The sequence below is a fragment of the Euwallacea fornicatus genome, chromosome 6, assembly GCF_040115645.1.
Source record: "Euwallacea fornicatus isolate EFF26 chromosome 6, ASM4011564v1, whole genome shotgun sequence".
In the NCBI taxonomy this organism is placed as follows: domain Eukaryota; kingdom Metazoa; phylum Arthropoda; class Insecta; order Coleoptera; family Curculionidae; genus Euwallacea; species Euwallacea fornicatus.
This window is the reverse complement of record NC_089546.1, coordinates 4,920,771-4,937,518: the sequence shown is the minus strand read 5'-3', so window position 1 is coordinate 4,937,518 and position 16,748 is coordinate 4,920,771. Positions and strand designations below refer to the sequence as shown.

The window sequence follows — 16,748 nt, the reverse complement described above, 5'->3', positions numbered from 1 at the left end:
TTAAAACTTCACCCTCAGTAGTTATTTATTTTGAAAAATTCGTAGTAGGCAATGGAGAACAAGTGAAGTGTTTAACTGTCAAACAAACGCAACAAACGTCAACATCGATATTAGAACTCATTTGTGTTTGATACAAATTAAATTATTAATTATTAAAATTATGGAAAAATTAAGTGTAAGAGAAAAAACAGAAATTGTTCGTCTTGTTGACAACGTGCGCTCGGCAACAGAAGCTGCGGCAGAATGCAGAATTCAACGTCAGACATCCAGATGGACCGACAAGTCGAAGTAACCAGGCAAAATGGACGCAATGGACTTTTTCTAAATAACAATCGACTTTTGCAATATTTTAACGACAATCCCCGAAATAGTATTAAAATGGCTAGTTTGGCCCTTAACACACCAAGAGAAAGTATAACAAGATAGAAGTAAGTACCCAGTGTGCATATTTAATTCTTCTACAAAATTGTTTATTAAAATTTTGTTCATGCCCGTTTTGAGAAGTAGTCAATCCAGTGGCGCGCAGAGATTTGTTCTAAAAAAAATCGCTACTTTTATTTATTGAAATTTCGCTCCTAGAAACTGTCATATTGGGCCTTGAAATTTATATAGACCAGGCCGTTTTTGATAGAAATGTGCAGTTTATCAAGCTCTATAATTAAAAAAAATTTGGGCTAAATCCCACAATTAATAAATTTTTAACAGACCGACCCCAAAACAAATGGGTCACACTGTATATAAGTGCAATTTTTGCGACTATTTAGCGGTGACACAATAAAAGTTTAACTACAACGTAAAAAGTTTCAAATCATTTAATTAAATGTTCAACTTACTATCGGAAAATGAGCACAAAATCACAAAATTTTTATGCTTCAGCTGAATTTTATTGGTAAAGTAAACAACACAGAAAGGTCCTGTTCCCACAAGATCTTGCTATGTAAATCGTCGGAATACCCATAATCCCTTATGCGTATAAATTAACGCGTTAAGAAAAGCGGCGGTAGATGCAACAATGAGTTCGTGAATTTTGTGACCATTTGCGCATTCACAAATATTTGACGCGTCTGCGTGATTTCTGCTTCGCTCCGTAGTGATTCGAATTTGTTCACTTGCGACATATAACAATACTGTCGGAGCTTCTCTTTTGAAAGCTTCCGACTTTCTGGTAATTCGTGAACGCCGAACTGATAGATAAAACTTTAACCTGAAATATTAAAAAAAAATAGATTAAGGATAAACAGTGAAATAAGCATTTTCATAACTTCGGGAGCAATTCCAAATCTATTCAAGACAATATCGTATCGCCCTATATTCAATTTCATTAACAACTCGCAGTTGCCTGGTTTAACAGAACATGGTGTAGATGCATCCAACCATAAGACACTTGAAATTTGGTTATTAATGCGCTGTTACCACCAGATTACCGAAATTGAGTTGAACCGACCAGCATGTACGAACTATTATCTACCTGATAAGGTTATTAATGTGTTGTAAATTTGAGCCTAAACCTACTGTTCTAGTCAAATGCTTCAGTGCAGTTTTCATCTAGTTATTACCAACATATATTACAATTGTCAACGTTTGTGTTACATCAATATTCTTAACAACTACTTCCTTAACGGGCGTTTCAGTGAAAATACTTCTTGTGATACCACGGTGTCCTCGAAATACTTGATGCGGCTGACGATCTAGAAGCAGTGGATGTTGCACCGTTTTTTCTTTACAGTTTTACCCACCATTTTTTTGCAAATTGTGCACTAATTCATGGCTGCGAAATCGGAAAATGTAACGTCATCATGATCTCTTACGTCACACGTATTCGCAGACCGTGGCGGCCCATACCGTACTTCTGGAAGGAAAATGATGTCACGAGCGTACTAAGACATGACGACTTTTAGTTAAAAAAAAAATATAGAACCGATTTTATTGTAACATCGGCAATTGTTTGCTGCATCCTGTCATTCTAGATCGTTGGGTGTGGTTAATATAAAGTCCCAACCGGTATGATTTCCTCGTTTCACGAATTCGCAGTTGCTCCTTTTGATAGAACACAGCAAGGACGTCTCTTAATATAAAAACTTGGGATATAAAGCTTAAAACCACTATCTTCAGTCTCCACAGGCGTGTTGCAATGGACAAAATCGTGAGTACACTTATTTAGATTCGCCACTCTCTGCTTTGCGTAACACATGCGTCGCTTTATTTGTCACACGTTTTTTAAGGTTTATTAGATACGTGCAAGGTTATCCGGGCTTTGTAATCATTCCTCAGATATGTATCGATAGTAGTCTTTAACTTTTCCAGCAATGCAGAAAGCTGTTTCACCATAGCAACTCGCATTATAAATAATTTATGTAGATAGTCTTAATTGTCTCACACGAGAAATAGCAGTTATAAAACCAAGACCATTTTTTTAAAAACATTCCTGATAATTTGTTTTCTACTACCGTAATTTAGGTGGCGTGCCTTCTTATCTCACACCTCGCTCTCGCCAGTGCTTACCCTGCTAAAGTACTGCAGGGCCCAAGCACTAAAACCAAACTTATTGGCCCTGATGGCAGTATAATCGACTCGTATATTCCTGGAGGAAAAGTCGTGCTTGAAGGAAACGTGGGTTCTCTACTGCAATCTGCGCCTGTTGTACTTGCTCAAGCTGCAGTCCCTGAGGTGCCCACAGTGGCATTGCAAGAATCCATATTATCCCGCGCAACGAAAACTTCGAATGAAATGCGCGATGTTTCCAAAGCGATTAATGCGCAAAATTTGTTGCTTAACCACATTGTTGAGAGCGGGAATTCTGCGAATACTGGTGAAGAAGCTGCCGAGACTTCAAGTACCATGGAGTCAATTACCTCCTTCGAAGATATGGAGTATATGACCACTGATTCTGCTGGTATCTATATGGCTGACAATGCAGAGCAGCAGTACGATGATGGCAGTTATCGACCTGAACATTATTGATCTGCCATAATGGATACCGAACTAATATTTATTTAATTAGTTATTAATATTATACCCCATTACCCTAAACGAATAAAATATTTAAAGACGTCTTTCGGATGTGTCCTTGTAAAAACAACAATAAATACACTAAAACACTCCTTTATTAAAGTAAGGTACACAGCATTAGGTATCTCAGTCAGAATTAAATTACATTTCATTCAGTAAATCTACAGACCGTAGATGCCGGGTTTGTAAGATCCGTCATCGTGCAATTTCTCGTTGATGTCGGGAATCCATTGTCCTTCAATTCCGGATCCTTCCAAGCCCAAAACCTTGGCAGCCAATCCTGGACCGGCCAAGCCGACACCAAGACCGAGACCACCGTGTCCAGCGAGTACAGCACCGGGGGCAACAGCAGAAGAGATCAGACCTGTAAGGAAACAAAGTGTGAGATGGATTTGCGATTGGGCGCTCAAAGGGGAAGTACCTGGGCCAACAAGGCCGGCACCGGTAACGATGGCACCGGGAGCGGCGATGGGGCCTACAGAGGCAAGACCGGTCCTGCTCACGGTTCCGGATGGGCCAGCGATGACAGCGGCGCTATCAACGCTTCCGGCCAGTCCAAGACCAATTCCACCAGCATTGGTGCAGGCGAGGCTGCCGAGAAGAGCGATAGCCAACTGTAATTAAATAAAAACATCACGATTGTTTTATATTGACTTCCAGTATAAAATGTAGATGTGAAGAAAGTACCATATCAATTTTGTGTAAAAATGGCGAAGATATTTGAGAATTGATTATCAATGCATACTATAGACGGTTATTAAAAGTTGAAGTACTATGGTGTTTCCAACAGTACTAATAGTGAGAAGCGTTGATCTTTTGAGTAAGATGTTTCGTCAGATTTTAGGAAATGCGATTTGCAGGTGTCAATTCCTAGTGAATTAGCAAAGGACGCAAACAATGGTGAATTCTTCTGAAGAATGGAAGTTGCACTGATTGTACAGATGGTTGCGATCCACATCATGAAGAAAAATGCAATTTTGAAGCGACGAAATTTCGTTTTTTTTTCCTTCACTTTCCATTTCATTCGTTTCCATGGTTTCCTAAAATTCGACGAAGCTCCGTCGGAAGTTTCAATTCGGATCTCATTGGGGTTCATTTACATACGCAGCTTAATAAGGCCGCTTGATTTCAACAGTACATAGACGATCAATTTGGAATTTTCGGGTAACGCTATTCAGTAATAGAACGAGGCTTCAAGAGGTGAATTAGAAAATTGATGCGTTATGAATGTTGGGAAAACTTTAATCTGCCATAAGCACGAGAGTTTACATACTCGTTCGGTATAGGTTCGAGGCAATACACATTTGCCAAATGAAATTGATGTATGCATGCGTCGAAATACTTAAAATGTCCTACACAATATATTTTCCTTTTTTATCTAAAATTTCGTACATATTGAACATAAATTGATCAAAAAAATTATTAACATGACATTAAATTTATTTTTATTACCTGTGCCTCATAATCGACACTTCACGCCGGCTGCAGTGCGTACAGCGTAGATGTTACTCAGTATAACATTTCATTTCCGACATGTCTAAGCTCCTAGCTCTAATATTGCTGCATTTTTAGCAAAAACATTTTTGTATAATACGGCCCCTTAAGAGCCCTTAAAGCCCGCACAACATTCAGCTTTGCATCGTGCTTTTTTAATATGTTCCGCGTGCTTTAAAGTTCTTTTCTCACATGTACTAAAACGTACCAATCCAAATGGTAATTATGGCATTAAAATTGTAAATGCCTGTATCTAGCTGTTTGCCACTGTTTCATCATTTTCGAGCAGTTTATCTTCTTAAATTTTCTTCATAAATGTCCCCGTCTTTAAAAACATTTTACGAGTTCAATTTCGAAGTTGCACAAATTGCATTATGATGTGAATTGCGACTGTTGCCTGTTATAACATAATTTAAATTTGCAGATAATTCGACTTCATGCAAATAAGTGTATTTTCTCCAAACACAGTTAAAGTATTTCTCATTTCGTTCGTATGTTTTCCAGACTGTTAATTCTAACGTTAAAAGTAGACCTCTCAAAAGTCGTTTTGAATTTTCTATTAACCACGTGAACATTTTGCAGAAATTTCGTCAATGAAGGATGGAAGTTCCGATATGGAGTATTTGCAAAGGAAACTTTAAAATTATCCCTCTTACCAAAAATAAAACTATAACTGAAATTTCACTTACCAGAGCAAACATGGCTTTAATCTGCTGATTTCTCCACTGCAAATGGTGCGCTTGCAAATGCAATAACCCATTTTATATGGGCGGGTAACCTTGCCCATAAGTCCACACCCCAATTAGAAAAATAGGTGATATATAACGTTTAGTTACTATTAACATATACAGGAAAGATATGATGAAATCCACAATAGAATTTAATTTAGCATTGTATATCACTCCCAGTCCGGATAAAAATGCATTCCATATGTGCTCAAATCCCACGTATACGACAGTTTTTTAAAATTCAAAACAGTAATGGAAACACGATCGAAAGTTTTCAGAAACGTTGCAAAAAAATCAAATTCCATATTCATGGAGAACCGCGTCGCTGTTATAGGACTCTACGCCCTAATCGTGCTTACTGTAGAAGTGGTTCTAAATGCTCTGCCTCATTTGATTTACTAATTTTCCTATTAATAATCATTTTATGTCCTTCTAGAAAATACTTTTTACGAAACCAAATGTTTTATGACATCCACAGGCGAAACCTCCACTTTTGATTGCAGGCAATTGACCAAACACGCTACAAATTTCAATTAGATCTAAAGTCCATTGCAGCTTTTATGAAGAACGGTAAAAAAAACTCCAGTTTTCGGGCAGCTTCGTACATTGCCTAAAGAAAAATAGAAGAAAGAAGCCCTCTTCAAAGCTTTTATTGCAACTTTAATGCCTTACAAAGCCGCTTCTATAGGAAAATCTATAGCTAAGAAAAACTATCGTACAGGGAGTAATTGGGTGTGCAAGGTTATCGAACAACCTATAAAATCGATTGAAATTTGCAGTCTGTTATCACTTGTTAAATTGCATTGCGATGGTGAAAGAGGGCCGGCTCTAAACGATTTATTTTAGAGTCCCGACCGAAGCTGGAATTAAAGTGCTTAATGTGAGCTAAAGCAAAGGCAGTGCTTTAATTAGGGATTGGTTGACATATAGTGTTTCATTTGGGTTTCAATCCTCGAATACATCTACAGATTAAAAAGGTAAACAATTAGTTAACATATATAGGAAGAACCGTGAAAGAATATTAGTGTTTTCATTATACCTTCCGACATCAATTTTTCAAATCCATTGAAGCATAACGTGTTTGAAAAGAATCCGAAGTAGAATTCTACAGTCAGGTATCAGCTAAATCTTTATTAAAGGATGTAAATTTCCCATGTTTCGATTATGAGCAACTTTTTGGTTTCTACGTACGCAGGGTGCAACAATCATCAGATCCCGTGCAGCTATTCTTAATTTCCATAACCGAATGTCTTTGAATTAGTTGTCTCGTAGGTTGATGACGTTTTTTCAACGACGTTTGTGTTTTCGCATCATTCCCCAGGTGGTACATTTCATTACGAGCCCGGAAAATCGCATTTTGCCGTGCACTCGTGTCAGCGTCCTATGTGGGATTATCATACAAGTACGCGAAAATGCATTTCGGACCTGTAACGAACGATGCGCTAGGTACTAAACGTTTTGTTATTAGACTTCGGAAGCAAAAAGCGATACCTCGAATTGGGTTACTCTGTAGCAGAAATAGACTATATAAAGGAGAAAGTTTCATTGAATTACCTTCTCAGATGAATGAACGGGAAAATTGTTCATGCAGTCTTGTACCTTCTTTCTCTTTGACATATACACTACTGTACTTATTTTCTTGGGTCACATATCTACCTATCGAACGTTGTGAAACCCCCACTTAGAGAATATCTCCAAGTATTTACTTAAATTTGGAAATTCTGAGGCGTGTTTAAAAACGAATAGAAAAATTCTAGAGCCACATTGGCAAAAATACTGATGAGACTGGCTCGATATCCGCTCTGGTAGCTGTACTTTAGAACATGTAACGAACTATATTTTCTATTATTAGGATTTGAGCCTCATTGGGAGTCCGTAAGATGATATTAATTCCGTGAGCTTGCAGGAAAGGTGCGCTTTCCTGTGCCCTTAATGGAAAGGTTACCTATCAGTTTTGTATAATAAAAAACTAATTTCAGAATCTTTTGTCGACTGAATTGCGAAGAGAAGGTAATTGTTTTTGTTCCATAACTTCCATAACCAGCTTCGGTATGGAAAATCGCCACGTTCCTTCTCGAAATTAAAAAAAAAATGAATATAAATGAATTAAAAAGAATATTTTTAAACTAAAAATTGCGCTTTATACGACACTTTGTCATAAATAAAATTTTCATTGAAAGTTGAGAGGAAAGCACAGTAATTATTATTCTCTTTAATCTACTAAAAGTCTTTAGTAACAAAGTAAATTAAATTAAAGAGATGAATGTCGAAATTAATGTTTTTGCTTGTGCGAGTGTAGCAAACAGGAACTTTGATTGCCTGGCACACAAAACCGACTTTTCCTGAAGTTTCTTAAAATATTTTAAGGTTTTTAAATACTGGGGCACAGGAACAAGTAAAACAGAGGTTTGACTTTCCACTTCAAAGAACGTCTTTACAATTCACTCAAAACCCGCAAGTAGGATGCCTGGAAAAAGTTTTCCAAGTTAATTAATCTAAAGTTGTTTAGTAATTATATTACTAACGATTAATAGACATATTGGAATAAAATTGTTTAGAGGAATATCAAAGCACTTGGTTTATTGGCAGTATTGTTGGTACAAAAATAAAAGCTTGCGACTTAGCACATAATTGGGCTTTTCATTGCATATACATGAGACATTTTCTTTAAACTAAAAGGAATATAAGATTACCTCTACGAAATAGCCTATTTCGTATGCAAACTGTTCCATAGCATTATAAAGAATTATCGTCGTCAAATGAAATTCATTAAATATTTTGGTAAATAGCTCTAGTGATTTTCAGTTACAATTTGGAATTCGACGAGTCATATTTCATATATTTTTATTAACAAAGCTGGCATTAACTTATTTACAACCTATCGCTAACCTAAATTTAATGGATAAGTCCGGGTCTGTAAGATCCATCGTCATACAATTTTTCGCTGATGTCATGCACGTAGGCACCTTCCAATCCAGATCCGGCTGGAGTCAACCCGTACGGTGATGGGGCCAGTGGGACGGCTCTCAGTTCTGGTCTGTAGCTACCGTCATCGTACAACTTCTCGTTGATGTCAGGAACGTAAGCTCCTTCAAGTCCAGATCCTGCGGGAGTCAGACCGTAGGGGGAAGCGGCCAACGGAACGACTTGCAATTCTGGTCTGTAGGAACCGTCGTCGTACAGTTTTTCGGTGTTATCGTGGAGATATTGACCTTCAGCAGCGTGGAGTGCGGCTCTAAGGACAACAGGAGACGCCACCGGGTAGGCCAAGGCCTGGTGTGGGGCGGCCAAAATTGTAGGGGCGATTATGCCAGCATTGGCGGCGGCGAGGACACCCAAGATAACAAAGCTCTGTAAATAACAACGCAAACTGTAGACAGTATACGACTAGTCAGACGTTTGAGGGGGTCATTGATGTATCCGTAAGCTCAAATCCGATGTTAAGCACGATAAATCTTCAGGTTGCCAAGAAAATTTCAGTCACGCTAAGGTTCTATTGTTACCGGATACGACAATACTTACTCAGATCGATACGACTTATTTTAAGTTCTTAAATCAATTCCATTTAAGGTCAATATAGTAATCTCCTGCGTTCTCTGCACCTCTGCCCGCTCAGGTCGATTCGGGTCACTTTAAATCATTGAGAAAATTTCATATACACCTCCTCGGGTTACTTAAGCTTACTAACACAATTTTATTCAGGTTACTTCAGGATGATAAGAATATTGAATTCAGATCAATTCGGGTTACACAAGTGTTTCAGGTTAGTGTAAATTACGGAATCAATTCCTTCTCAGTTGGTTTTGATTACTTCGGGATCCGAACAGATTTCGATCAATTGTGATTATTCGGGACGTTTCGGATTAATTTAGGTTGCCGAACCACTTCAACGCAGTTAGGATGATTTTTCGAGTAACATAAACTATTCCGGTCATGCCAGATCGGAATAACTCCTGCAGAACAGTTCGTTCGGCTAATTTTTAGCCGTTGAGTTTGGTTCAAGTTAAATTGAGGTACTTAGTCAGTATAACTTCATTTTGGTCCCGGTCACTTCAGTTCGCTTTCACGAAAGAAAACTTCGTTGGGGACAGATCTGGTTATTGCTTAAAACGTAAGAAACGGTTCGTACAAAGGTGGCCAATAAATATTTCATGCAATCGGAATGACTATTTGTGGTTCAACAATCCATAGTGAAGTTAATGAAACTGGAGCTGCACGATTGGTCCAATCCTGAATTCATTAGTCGCCTTAATGATACTTTCTAAATAATGGTATCTAGATGATTAAAGGGTGGAAAAGTAATTTAAATGCGGATGTAAATTGTCGGCAAAGGCACAAAGAATAACTGAGTGATTTCTGAAAGTTGAGAAATACAAATTCCATCCACATACAGTCTCGCATTATAATTGGTATTGAATAAAAACTCTTAACTTGCGGGAAATAAATAGCCTTCAGCGTCCTTGATTCAGACTATTACTCGTGTGTTTCAGTTACGTAAATAACAGTTAGTGGTCAGATCACTGAAACGGAGATTCAATATTTGAAGCAGACAATATGTAACATAAAGAAATATAACAATACTGACGTAAGCAAATAAGAACATGGTGGACTTTAACGTTGTTGAATAATCAAACAAATATCATGAAAATGATAAAAAACGAAATTGGTGTACGTTTTTCACAACATCTTGAACGTCGCAGCGAAAGCAAAAACTGAATAAAATATGTTTAAAAATGTATGCGAAATAAACGTTTTACGATTAAAATTTACAGGGTGATGTTTTCAGCGAGCCAGATACCTTTTTACGCTTTCAAACGGCGGTGGGTCTCCCCCTGGCGGCCTATTTCCCAAAATTTAACATACCTGTCCAATGTAGAACTCTCTGCGCACGCATTTAATGCAATTGAAAATAAATAAACAAATTTGTTATTAATTTCCGTGTCGACATGTTACTCAAACGATGCAGCTTAGAGCAACTCCACGCAACTGCTGTTATCACTGCAGAGAGAAATTACCATCGGGTCTTAACACAATTACATGAATGTAATTACATAATATATTAATCGCATAAATGTAATTATATTACAACTAATCGTAATATGTGTAGCCAGCTCATTGTAAATTATTGATTAACTTTAGGATAATATGCATGAATGCAATTCAGGATGAAAGACGCACCGGTGTCCCTTGTGGTTCAGGCTCTTCTTCCTCATCCACACTGCATGAATGAATATTAGTGTTAAATTTTCGATGCAGGAATTACGTTTACACAAATTTTATGAACCAAACAGTACGCATTTGTTGCAGCTTTCTAGGAATTTTGTTGCCGTCGAGATATTTTACCAAATTAAAATTTCTGTCAGTGTGTGTTGCTGTGATTACAATTGTTATTTAATAATGAAATACCTGACTTTCGGTGCAGAATTTCCATCCCGTAATTTGCGTAGGAAAGCATATTAAATGCCCTCAGAAAGACCCTGTCAAAAATAACACAATCAATTCTGAAGAGATTAAAATTCTTAAATGCGCATCCAGGTTTAAAAAATTGATTAGACATAGGTGTACGAGACAATGGGGTGAATTAAAATCGTTTCATTGCTCAACGGTGATTTAACACATAAACGTGTGAAAATGAAGTAAGTTTTCCTTGACACGGAAGAAGAGAAACTTTATGCACTCTGCAGTTATCGATGTCCAAAAACACTTCTCTGTGATTAAGCTAACACTTTCCCAATCGATTTCCCTACTGAAAACTACTTATCCTTAAAAATTTCTGTCACAAACGGATCCAACACGAGTGATCTCAACGCGATTTTTTCCCACCGTTTTTCGCAACCCATAACGATGTTGCACAATGTCGTAGAATAATTTGTTCGAAAAGGGCTAGGACAAAAATGTCTAGAAGGTCGTGAACATTTCGAAAATACATAGTGAATTTTTATGTCTAGTGAATCTTGAGCGACATTCATCAGAAACGTGAGCCAGAAAATTCCAGAGTCGTTTCGCAAGGTTCGACTGAATACCACACTAAGGCAAACCACACCGAATGCACACCCAATCATCGAAGTAGTAGATTATAAATAAATTATGTAGGTTGACCACTTACACTGACGAACACGTTCATTGTTACAGATCTTGTTGCTGTTCTGTACAAACCCGAACAAGTGATACCATATTTGATCTCTTTGAGCAATTTATATTGCTTTAATAACCTTGCGGTTTGGGGCACGCCCACAAACTTATGGCAAATTTGGGATTCTGATGGTTTTAAGTAGCATTTCCTGATCGGGCGGTAACCTTTTTACGTGTAACTATCTCACTTTGCCATCGACTATATAATATATTCGTATCGTTGAGACGGAGCAATCATTTTTCAACTTTTTGAAACAGGATGCAGGGTAAAAAGTTTCAGAAATTGCCCCCTTGACTTTACGTTCAAATACAGTTCTAACGAATCGGCCTTGGCCTATAGTTACTTGAAAAATACCTACTTACGCGCCGATATGTTCTGAATTTATGAATGACTTCATCCGATCTGCTGTTCACTATTGCGGGTACTATCTTCAATCTACGTTCATTGAAGAACGGACGTGAAGAGCAGCATTGTTATTCAAATGGTTCACGTCGAGGTTGATAGGCATTGACCCATCACACTTTCGTTTTTTTCAATTTAGTTATGTTGCATTGTTTCGTAGTGATCATAAAGTGGATCAAAATTTCGGTTTAACGGTAGGTCTGTTAAGGTTTTGTAGCTCACCAATCAGTGACTTACATAGGTAGGATATCTAAAGTAAGTCGTGCGTCATATTGAACACAGCACATACAACTTGAAATATGTCTATTCTCTATGAAAGTAGTTGGAAACTAGTCACCCTTTGAGATTTCATAGCTTACTATATGTGAGCATTTAAACGTCTCTAATTTTATTATTATTATTATATAAAGAGAAAAAATTGGCCAGCTATGCTCACAAGGAAAATGGATGATCTCCTTCGATCGTCACCGCTGTAAAATCGTTCATTTCCCTATTCACCAAAGAAAATCAGAAAACGCAATCGAAGTTGACGACCTGGTTCTTCACAAGAACTGGACTGAACTTGAGATTCCTTTCGACATTTCTTATTAAATTCTCAACCATTTTTAAATTATAAACTCCACAACTTACTTGTATACCGAAACCTAAGTAATCATACGAGATAACTTCCCTGCTTCCTTGAGTAACCTTAATCTTTTGTTGGAAAATTAATCTATACAACTTTTATTAACAAGAGCAGCTTAAGGGCGTCCATTTAATCTGCGTGTTGGGCCAGTAATTTATATTGCAAGTACTTAATTTTTGTCTTCTTTCAATTGATGGAAGTCACGTAAACAGCTACTAAGTAGGCTTGTAAAATATCGTTGCTATTTGCTTTGCTTCCTGAAGGAGTAATTCACCAGAACCTATAAAGTTCAGTTAAAATTTGTTTTTGTTCACAGCTCTATAACAATACACGTTAATAACGGCCATTAATTTTTGCAGAGCAACAAGTACAATTCGGATGCACCGCGAGCATGAATGATGAACTCATCATTCCCTGGCAATGGTTTGTAATAATACACTCCGTTAGTTATAAAGACGAAGTGCCCCAAACGTTTGCAAACATATCTCCTTATAAACGGGCCTAATAACATATCTAAATGCATGACGATTGTCTAAATATATAGGGTGTCTTTAGCCGAGTGCCCATTGAAAGTATTTAGGTTCGCGAAAGCTAGAAAATAACTGTTTGGTACGTAGGCATTTGAACCCAAGATGTATTGATTGAAAATACAGTGAAAGTCACAAATAACAACATCAGTTATAAGGGGAAGTGGCATCGAACGAAGGAAATTCGCAGGTTTGGTTGGGTTTGCATTTGCTCCATTATAAAAAAAGGCGCTTTTAACATCCGCAAAAAAGGCATTTTTGGTGGTTTCCTAACCAGGTATAACAACGCTGTGGAATATACGTGTAGTATAGTAATTTTTTGTAATTTTAGTATAACATCCCCACTGCCGGTATACTTTCGAAAATTCAGATAAGAGTTGCTCGATTTTTTTTTTCTTTAAAGAAGGACCTCTAGCGGCCTTATAGACAAATCTCAGAAAATTTCTTTTCGATATACATATGTATTTGACGCACCTGCGTACGGTTGCGGTTTATCTACGATTTCTTTATACACCACTCTATACAGTGTTAGTCTCTTTATGCGGAATTTCTGATTGAATGCAGACAATATCGACATTATATTGCAATTACTATAAATGTACAAAAACTCGATTTGTTTGAGACATTCACCGACCCTAAGCGACTAAAACGACAAAGGGTTTGTTGATTTAAGCCATAGAATCTAAATTTTTTATGTGACGACATTTTCATTTATGTGTTGAATCGGTGGATGGTTTAAAGAAATTCACTTTTATAAAAAAGTGAAGAGAGAACAGGAATTATTGGAAAAATTCTTGAGCTAAGAGCGAGTACTATACATATGGTATACATAAATTAGAAGCTGTCTTCATTGTATATATTCAGCCTGTTTGCGTTATTGCAATTTTGTTGTGTTCTAAAAAATTACTTCAAAAAAAAGAAAAATTTTCCAAATTTGAAACAGGTGAAAACAACAATGCCATTGAAAATGGGTTGCACCTACCGCACTCGACAGTTTCTACAATTTGGCAGAACCAAGGAAGTATCAAGAATGCGTTTAATGAAACTTTGAGTCAAATGAAAAAGTTCAATTATTTAACCCTTGAGGATATTGATTAGGCATTACTTAAGCGATTTAAAAAGGAAAAAGGTACGATATCAGCAATCAGAAACCCAATACTACAGCCAAAACCGAAAAAGTTTGCGAAAATAATGGATAATATAAATGCCGGAATATAAATGCTCAGAAAGTTGGATTAATCCCTCCCGGCAAACACATAACATTGTGTGTGGAAATATTAGTGGTCAAGCTGCTAGTGTACCAGTTGCAGTGACAGAAAACTGGCTCCAAACTGAACAGACAGAGAAAGTTACCGGCATGACGAGATTTTTTATGCAGTTTTAACAGGTCTTTTTTACAAAATGATTCCGAACGAAACACTAAAATTTAAAAAAGAGCACAGATTGAAAAATGTCAAAAGAAATAGTTACTCTCTTTGTTGCTACCAATATGAAAGGATCAGAAAAAGGAAACTTGGTTGTTATTGGAAAACCAAAACGCCCTCACTAGCTCCAGAACATTAAGTCATTACCTGATTCCTACATATCTAATTAAAAAAAAAAAAAACCCGGATGACGTCAATTGTTTTTATAAAAATTTTGCAAGGCGAGGACATTGAATTAAAGAAAAAAATCATTTAAAAAATTGCTCTTGGTAGACAATCATCCAGCGCATCCAAAAATATCAAATTTGAAGAACATTAACGTTCGCTATCTCCCACCACAGGCCACATCATTTCTGCAGCCGGTTGATCAGGACATCACAACGTCAAAGAAAGGTAATTTTAGAACGCTCTAGATAACAAATATTATTAAAAACAATCACCGAAACAAAGAGCATGTCATTGATTTTTTGAATACAATATCAATGATTTCTAAACCATGGGAGAGGGTGTCACCCCAAGTAATCACGAGTTGTTTTAGATATTCACCTTTACAACTAGCACCAGTAGCTGACAACTTTGAAGAGGAGCACAATGATCCTGTAGCTGAGGTTGCGAGAAGGATAAGTAATGACTTTAAAAAAGATAATGACGTGACTCTGGCTATACTAAAAGAAAATCGTACATTGTAAAATGAATTATGAAGTGATTTTGTAAATGTTGACTTTCATTTGGAAAGAAACGATGGTTTATTTGATGAACAAACTTCAAGCAAAGTGCTCACCATTCGGGAAATCCAAGATGGAAGTGTTGAAGACTTTGAGGGTAGTGAAGATTTTAAGCCACCATCAATTGTAGAAACCTTACAAGCTGTAAAAACCCCGAGGAGTTTTGCGCTGTTCAGTTATTCAAGCGACAAAAGGCTTTGGAATGAAATCAGTTGCATAGAGAACAATTTGAACCGATTTATTTTAACTTGCGTTGCAAAATGGAAACAAAAATTCCAGAATATTTAAATAAATAATGGATATTAAAGTATGTATATTAAAAAGTAATAAACCATACGTATGTAAATATAAATAAGTTAAAAGTTATTTAAATTATTTAAGTTTTATTATTTATCTCTTATAGTTTTTAATTTTGTAAGTAATTTTTGTTTTTTTTTTCATGTTTCTTTAATCATAAAAAAAACCAAGTCTAGATGTAACAAAAACTCAATATAACGACCCTTCTTACTCGGTCCCCTCCCCGTCGTTATATTCGACTTCCACTGTAGTTTCAAAATGGCGGTACTGCTGAAAGTATCAAAAATTGATAACATCTCTGCTATTTTAAATGGATTGACTATGTTTTTTATTTTTTTTTTACGATTTGATGTTGAATTTCACGTTAACTTTATGCAACATACAAAAATAATTTTACGTCAAAATTGGCAAAAACCTTCTGGATGATAACCATTTCATTATAGTGGAAATAACGAACATAAAACATCAAAACTTTCTCGGTAAAAAGTCAAAACACTGCACTTCATTCTTCTCAATTTTAATTATCATCTACAGGGTCGTCTGCAAAATAAATCGAACTAGGTCGATGCGAATATGCCGGAAAATCATTTTTTTCAAACGGGACACTGCATACTTCATTGCACGATTTAAAGGGCATGATCATATAACATTTTTCTGTTTTTACATAAGATTTTTTTGTTTGCAAGTTTTGAGTTTTAAATTTGATAATTAAAAAAATAATAATAATAAGCAAAATATAGTGAGTTGCTCGGTGCTGTAATATTCTTAATTACATGTCATCAAACTATTTTAATAATTGTTCAAAATCTCCACCATTTGAATCCAAACATTTTTCTGCACGCAAGTATACCTGGTCGAAACTCAAATTACTGAAAAAAAATTTATGTAAAAATAGGGAAACGTTATATGATTAAATGCAGAATAAAATAGCCTTTCAACCCATGTAATAAAATACATGCCTCATGTGAAGAAAATGACTTGTCGGCATTTTTGTATTGCCTAGTCCAACTTACTTTGCAGGCAGAAGAATAAAGTGCAGTGTTTGGACTTTTTACAGGCAAAATTTTGTTTTTATACCTTTGTTATTGTCTTTAGATATGACAAATTTTTATTACTTAGCAGATTTTTGCCAATTTTGACATAAAACAATTTTTATCTTTGACAATCGACATTTCAATTTACCACTGTGTTACGTAAAGTTGATTCGAATTCTACGTGAAATCATAAAAAAAATAACAAAACATAGTCGTTCAACTTCAAATAACAAAATTGTTATCAATTTCCGATACTTCTGAAAATACTACCATTTCGAAAATATGTTCAATCAATAGATCTTGAACTCAAACAGCTGCATATCAAATAGCGATTTTACAGCTTTCGCCCA

At 36.3% G+C, this 16,748-nt stretch overlaps 3 protein-coding genes across 4 annotated transcripts in view; 2 read left to right on the top strand and 1 right to left on the bottom strand.

Annotated features, from left to right (window-relative positions):
• Positions 1 to 16,748, top strand: part of nolo (no long nerve cord) — a 252,886-nt gene that overhangs the window by 155,963 nt on the left and 80,175 nt on the right. The window lies entirely within an intron of this gene.
• LOC136339781 (uncharacterized) lies at positions 1,994 to 3,298 on the top strand. Its single transcript, XM_066283263.1, has 2 exons — positions 1,994 to 2,143; positions 2,458 to 3,298. Exons 1-2 carry the CDS (start codon positions 2,132 to 2,134, stop codon positions 2,959 to 2,961), a joined length of 516 nt encoding a protein of 171 aa, XP_066139360.1. The 5' UTR covers positions 1,994 to 2,131; the 3' UTR covers positions 2,962 to 3,298.
• On the bottom strand, positions 3,087 to 11,474 carry LOC136339645 (uncharacterized). The gene is made up of 5 exons (XM_066283056.1): positions 11,338 to 11,474; positions 8,130 to 8,582; positions 5,193 to 5,228; positions 3,431 to 3,623; positions 3,087 to 3,373 (listed from the first exon to the last, which is right to left on the bottom strand). Exons 1-5 carry the CDS (start codon positions 11,353 to 11,355, stop codon positions 3,171 to 3,173), a joined length of 903 nt encoding a protein of 300 aa, XP_066139153.1. The 5' UTR covers positions 11,356 to 11,474; the 3' UTR covers positions 3,087 to 3,170.

Excerpts from the sequence above, each read along its gene's own strand:
- LOC136339645 (XM_066283056.1), bottom strand. Across the intron at positions 3,624-5,192 it reads TTAAAGCCATGTTTGCTCTG|TTGGCTATCGCTCTTCTCGG; the intron begins GTAAGTGAAATT and ends ATTTAATTACAG. Across the intron at positions 3,374-3,430 it reads TGCCGGCCTTGTTGGCCCAG|GTCTGATCTCTTCTGCTGTT; the intron begins GTACTTCCCCTT and ends GTTTCCTTACAG.